Here is an 8,821-nt window from a genome sequence, read left to right as displayed (position 1 = left end):
AGCAACCTATACTCCAGTCCTAACATTCAAAATCAAATTCCTTAACCTGGGGTCCACAGTCAGACCATCTGTAAATCTCCTGAAATGATATGCAAAATTTGGTGTAATTTTACATTTTTTTGCAGAGAGGGTGGGCTGGTTTCTAAAAATTCTTAGAGTGACCCTTGACCCTCAAAAAGGTGAGCTCCAGTCATTAAAGAAAAGCAGAGGGAGGAAGAGGGAGAGAGAGAAAGAGAGGAAAGAGGGGAATAAAGAGAATCCAGGAGTCTCATCAACTCTGTCCCCAATCAAATCAATCAAATGTATGTGAAATCTGTACAAGGCACTTATCTATTAACCTTTATATTTATATTAAAAATTAACAACAGTATGATCATCTTCCTTTCAAAAGCCTCTGAGGTTTCGAGCTGGTTTAGATTGCATTTCAGAGCCCATGATATTAGCAAAAACATAGATATTAATTAAATTCATGGAAACTAGAAGAAACGTGTGTCAAAAAAGTTATTTCTTTAGTATGAACTTCTGATTGTTTATGCTAAATCCTTCAGAAGTGCCTTTAGTTAAATGGCTATACCATTTGCAACAAATATAATTTTATATTAAAAGGAGCTACAAAAAGGACAAAAGGGTTATACAAAGGCAAATTTCTATATTTTTCAGAATACTATTGTTTCAGCATATAAAATACTAATTATAGTGGATTCCTATTCTCACTTAAGAATAGAAAGCTTTCAAGTGAAACCTAATTCTTCTCATCATGCTCCCAAAACCCCTGCAAAGGATTTAGAATTCTCACTAATGTTCCTATGTAACTAATTAGCACGTATTTTTCTGTACATAGAGGAGTAAACTCTGATAGAATTCTCTATCCCTTTTCTGTGTTACAAAAGTCATAAATTAACCTCCTTCCATTCCTAATCTTTTCCATTCTTTATTCTTAATCCCGAAGAGGCATACACATATTGGATTTATCTGCCATGTAAAACAAGCATTCAGTCGTCCTTTCTTTAAGATTACTCTCAAATTTTAATTCAGCTTCAACTAAATATGTAAATAGGCAAAACTCTTCAGTCTAAATGTTTCATTAGTTAACAACCTTTAAAGACAGATTATGACATCATACAAAAATTAAGCAAGAAAATGAATGAATATTTTACAAATTGTTTTAACTTTGAATAAAAAGTAATTTCTTTAAATGACTTCCTTAAATAAAAGTTAGCATATATTGAATCTAAATTAGTAAGGATTTATGGGATTTCTTCTCTTATGAAAATATTTGCCCTCTCAATGCCTCTCAAAGTACATAAGAGCACATACTTACCCCATGTTGCTTGCTGTGGTTATATCGTCCTCAGATCAAGGCTTATCTGGATTCTGAATTAACTTAAATGTTATAAAAAGAAGCAGTAGAGGTTTGACTTCCCCGGAAACGAGACTGTCATATGCTAACTAGGCTTTTAAATGAGGAAAACTAGTGTCTCGTCTAATTATATAAGCTCCAGGTCAAATTCTAGCATCAACTAATCAAATAACTGAACTGCATTTAGTTTCAAGGAGTAAAAGAAAGAAAACTGTTTAAGAGGAATGACTTTAGTATCTTAGAAAACTGGAGACTTGAGCATTGAAAAGTTACTTATATGTCAATAAAAGTTAAATAGTTTAAAAGCAAAGTATATATCTTGCTACCTTAAATAATTTGAAGAAAAATATTGGGGAAAATTTAGTTTTCAGTAAAGCAGATATTTCTATATTTTCCAGAAGTTTTGAATTTGCATTATATGTCCTGGTCTCTGAAAACATCCTCTCACCTTACCTTAACTTGCCCAGTATTTATCTCCTTATAAATTCCAGTACAATAAAAGTATTTAATTCTAAAGCCATACCAGTTAATACTAAGCAACATATCCAAAATGTCTAATTGTTAAAATGTATCTTTGAACACTTATAAATAGGGTCTTTTGAAATTAAATACAAAGTTATTATCATGAGAAGCTATAAAAAATACTATTTTAATCTCAACATTTTAAAAGACATCTCAACCCAAATTTATAGTAGTACAACAAAAAATAAAAAAGGATTTAGCAATGATATATTGAGAAATACAAATTTTCACAAGATTTTGAGGGAAGAAATATTATATAATATGGAAGTTATCTATTACATGCACCATCTTGCGGGGGGTCAGTTTTGGAGAAATAGTTTCAGTAAAAACACTAGGGTCTTTATTGTAATTTTAATATGTGGCTGTCATGTACTGCTTTGGTAATTTCAAAATTATGTTATCTAAAAGGTAAAGAAGCTTTTTAGGCATAGAATATATGAGCACACACTGATATACTTTTTAAAAATTGAGGTATAACTCACCTATGTCAGAGAGAAATTTTCCTCTACCCTTCTAGATTCTTCTGGCTGGTCTAAGAATTACAATGAATTTGACATGAGACAGATTAACAGGAGAAAATCAAACAAAAGTTTAATAATGTGAGAGGGAATCAGGAAAACTGAACAGCTCACTAAAATGGCCAAAGCCCTCCCTTAAAAACCATATCAGCTAAAGACAAAAGAGGATGTTGAGGGTAGTGGTTTGGGACTTCAAAGGAGGGCAGTTCAAGTGGAGATGGAAACGCAAATGCAAACGCTTGGTAAACAATTGTTTGTTGGGCCCTACAGAGTGGACTCTGATCTCTAGGCCCTGCTCAGCTTCCCCGGCCACACCTAGCCTAAATTGTTTGCAGATACCTCTATTCTGGGAAGAGGTCCTTTATCTAAACTCTTTAGGCAGCTCAGGGGGGAGGTAAAAAGAAAGACTTCAGGAGTCTTCTGTTTCTTAAAAATAATCTCCCTAAATTAATCCTCATGCCAGAGAGACATATTTTGGGGTGGCAAATTTTGCTCCCCTACACATAACATACATAAAATTTGCCCTTTTAATATGAACAATGCAGAGGTTTTTCATGTTCACAAGTTGTGCAACCACTAATTCTAGAACGTTTGCATCACCCCAAAGAGAAGTCCCATGCCTCTGAACTCCTCCTCCCTGGCAACCACTAATCTACTTCCTGTCTCTATGGATTTGCCTATTCCGGACATTTCACAGAAAAGGCCGTATAATATGTGGCCTTTTGTGACTGGCTTCTTTCACTTAGTACAATGTTTTCAAGGTTGATTTGTGTTAGAGCATGTGTCAATACTTCATTCCTTTTTATGGCTGAATAACATTCCATTGTACAGATATATCACATTTTATTTATCCATTCATCAGTCGATGGACATCTGGGTTTTCAGTATTGGGCTGGTATGAATAGTGCTGTTATAAATATTTGTATACAAGTCAATTTTCTTGGGTGCATACTTAGGAATTGCTGGGACATATGGTAATTTTATGTCAATTTTTTTTTTCTTTAAAGATTTATTTATTCATTTTATATTTTATTATTGCTGCGTTGGGTCTTTGTTGCTGCACACGGGCTTTCTCTGGTTGCGGTGAGCGGGGGCTACTCTTCGTTGCAGCGTGTGGGCTTCACATCGTGGTGGCTTCTCTTGTTGCAGAGCACGGGCTCTCGGCACGCAGGCTTCAGTAGTTGTGGCACGCGGGCTTCAGTAGTTGTGGCTCGCAGGCTCTAGAGCGCAGGCTCAGTAGTTGTGGTGCCCGGGCTTTGTTGCTCCACGGCATGTGGGATCTTCCCGGACCAGGGCTTGAACCTGTGTCCGCTGCATTGGCAGGCAGATTCTTAACCACTGCGCCACCAGGGAAGTCCTATGTCAACTTTTTGAGAAACTGTTTTCCTCAGCAGCTGTACCATTTTTCATTCCCACCAGAAATATTTGGGGTTTCCAATTTCTCCACATCCTTGCCAATCTCTGTTATTATGTCTTTTTAAATATAGCCATCCTAGAGATTGGGAAGTGGTATTTTTTTTTAATATTTATTTATTTGGTTGTGCCAGGTCTTAGTTGTGGCAGGCAGGCTCCTTAGTTGTGGCACATGGGCTCCTTAGTTGTGGTAGGCAGGCTCCTTTGTTGTGCCATGTGCACTCTTAGTTGCAGCATGCACATGGGATCTAGTTCTCTGACCAGGGATCGAACCCAAGCCCCCTGCATTCGCAGCACAGAGTCTTAACCACTACGCCACCAGGGAAGTCCTGGGAAGTGGTATCTTATTGTGGGTTTAATTTGCATTTCCCTAAAGAGTAATAATGTTGAACATCTTTCGTTTGCTTATCAGACATTTGTATATCTTCTCTGAAGAAATGTCTATGCAAATCCTTTGTCCATATTTAAACTGGGTTGTCTTTTTATTTATATATATTTATATATGAGTTCTGTATACTGAAAACTAAACCTTTACCAGATATATGATTTGCAAATGTTTTCTCCTATTCTGTGGATTGTTCTTTCATTTTCTTGATAGTTTCCTTTAACACACAGATATACTTTTTTTTTTTTTTTTTTTTTTGCGGTATGCGGGCCTCTCACTGTTGTGGCCTCTCCCGTTGTGGAGCACAGGCTCGGGATGAGCAGGCTCAGCGGCCATGGTTCACGGGCGTAGCCGCTCCATGGCATGTGGGATCTTCCTGGACCGGGGCACGAACCCGTGTCCCCTGCATCGGCAGGCGGACTCTCAACCACTGCACCACCAGGGAAGCCCTACTTTATATATATATATATATATATATATATATATATATATATATATATATATATATATATATATATACACACACACATTTATTTTATTTTTGGCTGCGTTGGGTCTTCATTGCTGCGCGTGGGCTTTCTCTGGTTGAGGAAGCGGGGGTTACTCTTCGTTGCGGTGCACGGGCTTCTCATCGCAGTGGCTTCTCTTGCTGCGGAGCACGGGCTCTAGGCGCGCGGGCTTCAGTAGTTGTGGCTCACGGGCTCTAGAGCACAGGCTCAGTAGTTGGGGTGCACGAGCTTAGCTGCTCCGCGGCATGTGGGATTTTCCCAGACCAGGGCTCAAACCCTTGTTCCTTGCGTTGGCAGGTGGATTCTTAACCACTGCACTACTAGGGAAGCCCAGATATACTTTTTAAAGATGACAAAACTCAGGCACAGGATTGGAAATTGACTTTGTCAAGATCTGCATAGTTTTTCTTAAAATAAGCAAACTCTCAATTGAATCACGTTAATTTCTTTTCTTTCTTTACCCCCCCCCCCTTTTTTGGCCACACCGTGTGGCATGCAGGATCTTAGTTCCCAGACCAGGTATTGAACCTGTGCCCCCTGCAGTGGAAGCACGGAGTCTTAACCACTGGACCGCCAAGGCAGTCCCTACATAATTTATTTTAAACTAATTATAAGATGATCAAAAGAAAGTTCAAAAAAGCATAAATGAGTGATGGTTTTATTGGCAAAATTACAATATATAGGTAGTGTATGAAGTTACTGCAGATGACATTTAGCTGTTTTCCTTACAACTAAAAGCTGCAATTACCACATTAAAACTTCAATGCAGAATATCTACATGTGGAGCTTTAGCCTCAGGCCTGGAGCAGCTGTGAAATGAAAGTTACCACACCATTCGAGTCCGTGGATATCAGTGTATTGTCCTTCACCTTCCACCCTGCAATAGTAAAAAATAAGTGTGTTCATTAACCAAGACCAAAACTTTATGGTCCAGATATGATTGTCCAGTATATTATATACTATGTCTGAAGAATTATATCTTTCCATTATCAAATTTTGTTCTAAAACCTGACATCCTGCTTTCACATCCTACAAACAAAAAAAGAAATTACTATTCCAAACAAATATTGTCATTATACAAATTTTGGTGTCTAAGATTTTAGGATTACATATGCTTAGTTTAGACCAAAACAGTCAAAAAAGTGAAAAGTTTATATTGGTTATCTGGCTTAATTAGTTCATTCATTTATTCAACCAATGTTTATTGACCTTCAACTATGTTTGAGGTGCTATGCTCTATGCTGGTGTTTTCTGGACTCTTCAGAGTGGTGAAAATGCACTTCACATAACCAAACAGACCTTTATCCCATGGGTTAGAGTTTTCTCCCTTTATTAACATCAGTGGGAAAAGTTTACATGTTGTCATCATAGACTTGGCATCAGAATAGGTGAACACTTTCTACCCTCCTCAATATGTATCAACCACTTCATAAAAATTAGGTTGCATTTTCAATTCTGGAAATAATAAAGGAGTAGTTATAAATGAACCATGAACCTCTGGATGACACGGCATGGTATTTGGTGTGAGGATTAAGCTTGGGAAGATACATGGTGGAGGGTAGGGGTAGGGATTTGGAGGAAGGTGGTCAAAAGGTACAAACTTCCAGTTACAAGATAAATAAAGTACTAGGGATGTGATGTACAACATGATAAATATAATTAACACTGCTGTATGTTATATGTAAAAGTTGTTAAGAGAGAAAATCCTTAGTTCTCATCACAAGGAAAAATATTTTTTTCTTTTTCTTTTATTTTGTGTCAATGTGAGATGATGAATGTTCACTAAATTTATTGTGGTAATCACTTCATGATGTATGTAAGTCGAATCATTATGCTGTATACCTTGAATTTGTACAGCGGTGTATGCCAATTATATCTCAAACTGGAAGAAAAAATAAAATTTAAAACTAAAAAAAAAAGTTTATCAAGATATTTCAAGTGAAAATAATTTTTGGCCTAAATATTCTCAATAATTGCAACAAGCTTTCCATTTCCAATATGACTGCAAAAAGTTCTATAGGAACAGAAGTCAAGAGGAAATAAATGAAAAGTCTAATAGATTATCACCAAGAACGATATTTTCTTTTGGAGGCTCATGATGGCCTTAGCCTCTCTTATAACATTTTTTTCCCCAACATATAACCCAAATTTTCCAAAATATATTATAAATATATTTTAACTAAATACATTACAAAAGAAATTTAGCATTAACTAAGTTTTTAAGCGAATGTGCCTGAAAAGACTTTTAGAACTACAATGACATTTTATTTTAAACTTACCTATTTTCATTGAAATTTCCAGTGTACTTTGCCCCAGTTGGGAATGTATAAGTCCCCAGTCCATGAAACATATTGTCCTTAAAGTTTCCTTCATATACTGCTCCTGAAAAATGCTCAAGTCTTCCAAAACCATTCATCTGTTTGTAACAAAGGAAATTACCTCAGTAACTAATCTTCAGTTCCCTAGAACATTTCAAAAATGTACACATATGTCTATCATCTACTTTGTTATTATTTAATCTATCATTGTATCATCCTTTATTTTCACAAAAATAAGATAACATTTTATCACAGTCCTTTGTATGTATCTTTCTGTGAAGCTCACCAAGTCAATGTTTCTGATCTGGGGCACTTGAACATCTTGGGGGTCCATGATGATAATAACAGGAGTCCTCAAGATACCTTGACTATATCAAAAAGCTTAAAGGACAACCAGTTTAGTTAGCCCAGAAATGGCACAAAGAAGTTGTTAAGAACAAAAATTTGTATTCAGGCAGACCTGAGAACACATTTTTGTTTCATCACTTACTAGCTGGGCAAGAAATCTGAGCCTGATTTCCCTCAATTGTAAAATAGGAACATTAATGGTATCTGACTCATGAGGCTGCTATGAGGATTCAATGAGAAAAGTATGTAATGAGTTCACTTTGCTCAATGAATAGGAAATAAGAAAGATGATGATAATTAGCTCTCTGCCTGAGTTTAATACTATTCTTATGTTCATATATGTTAAATATAATCATTTTTTATTTTTATTGCATGGTCTACTCGTATGTGTTTTTTGATTAATGGTGAAATGCCTGGAATCATTTAACCAATAGAGTTACTTATCCACTGCTCAAAACAACAATAATACCTTGTCATCTTTCCAGCTTCCTGTGTAGACAATCCCATTAGGAGTGGTATGAATACCTATGCCATTTCTCTCAAATATTCCAGAAGATGTTCTTGTACAATCCCCATCTAAACAAGAGAGAAATACTGAAGATTATAAAAGGGAACCCTGTTTGACTAAGTAATAAAATATTTATGTTCAGGTTTAATCAGAACTGCATCCCCTATGGGTCTCTTTGGCTTCCTAGCACTGAAATTGATGAGACCAGAGATGAGGAGCTCTGTGGACCAATGTCTTGTAATCATTGACACTCAAGGGCCCAGAAGATTGACATATGGCTATGGCCCTCCCATAGCTTTCCAAGGCACACTGTCTATACTTAACATTAGAGTTTAGATTTAAAATCTGTTCCTCCATTAGTATTTCTATGTTATTTTATTTAATGGAGTTAATATCTCAGTAGTAGTTTTATAAAGTGTAACAGTCTCAGTTTTGTACCCTTAATCTACTTAATTTTAGTCTGTATAGAAAAAAGTAATTGAAATGTATGCTTACCATACTTGTCTCCATTTGGAAATATAAAGTTTATCTTAAATACTTCTGGAGCTGTTTTAAAAGATTTCAGAAAAGTCACATAAGCTTAAATATTTTTACATCATAAGACCTATAACATATTTGCTTTAAGAGCTAACCAAATAGACTCACTTCATATGATCACAAGCATATCATGATTACATGGCATTTCCATAGTCTAGTGTAGGGTCCTGGGGAAATAAATGATTTTGTCTAGATGATCAATTTTTACTTGTTTATTATAACAGCTTTATTAATATATAATTCACATACCACCAAAGTTACCCTTTAAAAGTATACAAAATTCATTTTTTAGCATACTCAGAGTTGTGTAACTGTCACCACAATCTAATTTTTCAATATTTTAATCACCCCCAAAAGAAATCCTGTACATATTAGCAGTTACTCTCCATTACCCTAAAACTCA

At 35.9% G+C, this 8,821-nt stretch overlaps 1 protein-coding gene across 1 annotated transcript; it reads right to left on the bottom strand.

Moving 5' to 3' along the window:
• Positions 1 to 5,364: 5,364 nt before the first annotated feature.
• On the bottom strand, positions 5,365 to 8,390 carry MORN2 (MORN repeat containing 2). The gene is made up of 4 exons (XM_082672492.1): positions 8,377 to 8,390; positions 7,843 to 7,949; positions 6,987 to 7,123; positions 5,365 to 5,584 (listed from the first exon to the last, which is right to left on the bottom strand). Exons 3-4 carry the CDS (start codon positions 7,121 to 7,123, stop codon positions 5,482 to 5,484), a joined length of 240 nt encoding a protein of 79 aa, XP_082528618.1. The 5' UTR covers positions 7,843 to 7,949; positions 8,377 to 8,390; the 3' UTR covers positions 5,365 to 5,481.
• Between the last annotated feature and the right edge of the window lie 431 nt (positions 8,391 to 8,821).

The sequence above is a fragment of the Grampus griseus genome (assembly GCF_964374135.1).
Source record: "Grampus griseus genome assembly, chromosome: 15".
Classification (NCBI taxonomy): Eukaryota; Metazoa; Chordata; class Mammalia; order Artiodactyla; family Delphinidae; genus Grampus; species Grampus griseus.
The sequence above is the reverse complement of the archived record's forward strand: the minus strand, read 5'-3'. Positions and strand labels throughout refer to the sequence as shown.

Coding starts and splice junctions, on each gene's coding strand:
- MORN2 (XM_082672492.1), bottom strand. CDS start 7,123: ATGAATGGTTTTGGAAGACTTGAGCATTTTTCAGGAGCAGTATATGAA. Junction 5,585..6,986: donor GGAAATTTCAATGAAAATAG/GTAAGTTTAAAA, acceptor TTACTATTGCAG/GGTGGAAGGTGAAGGACAAT.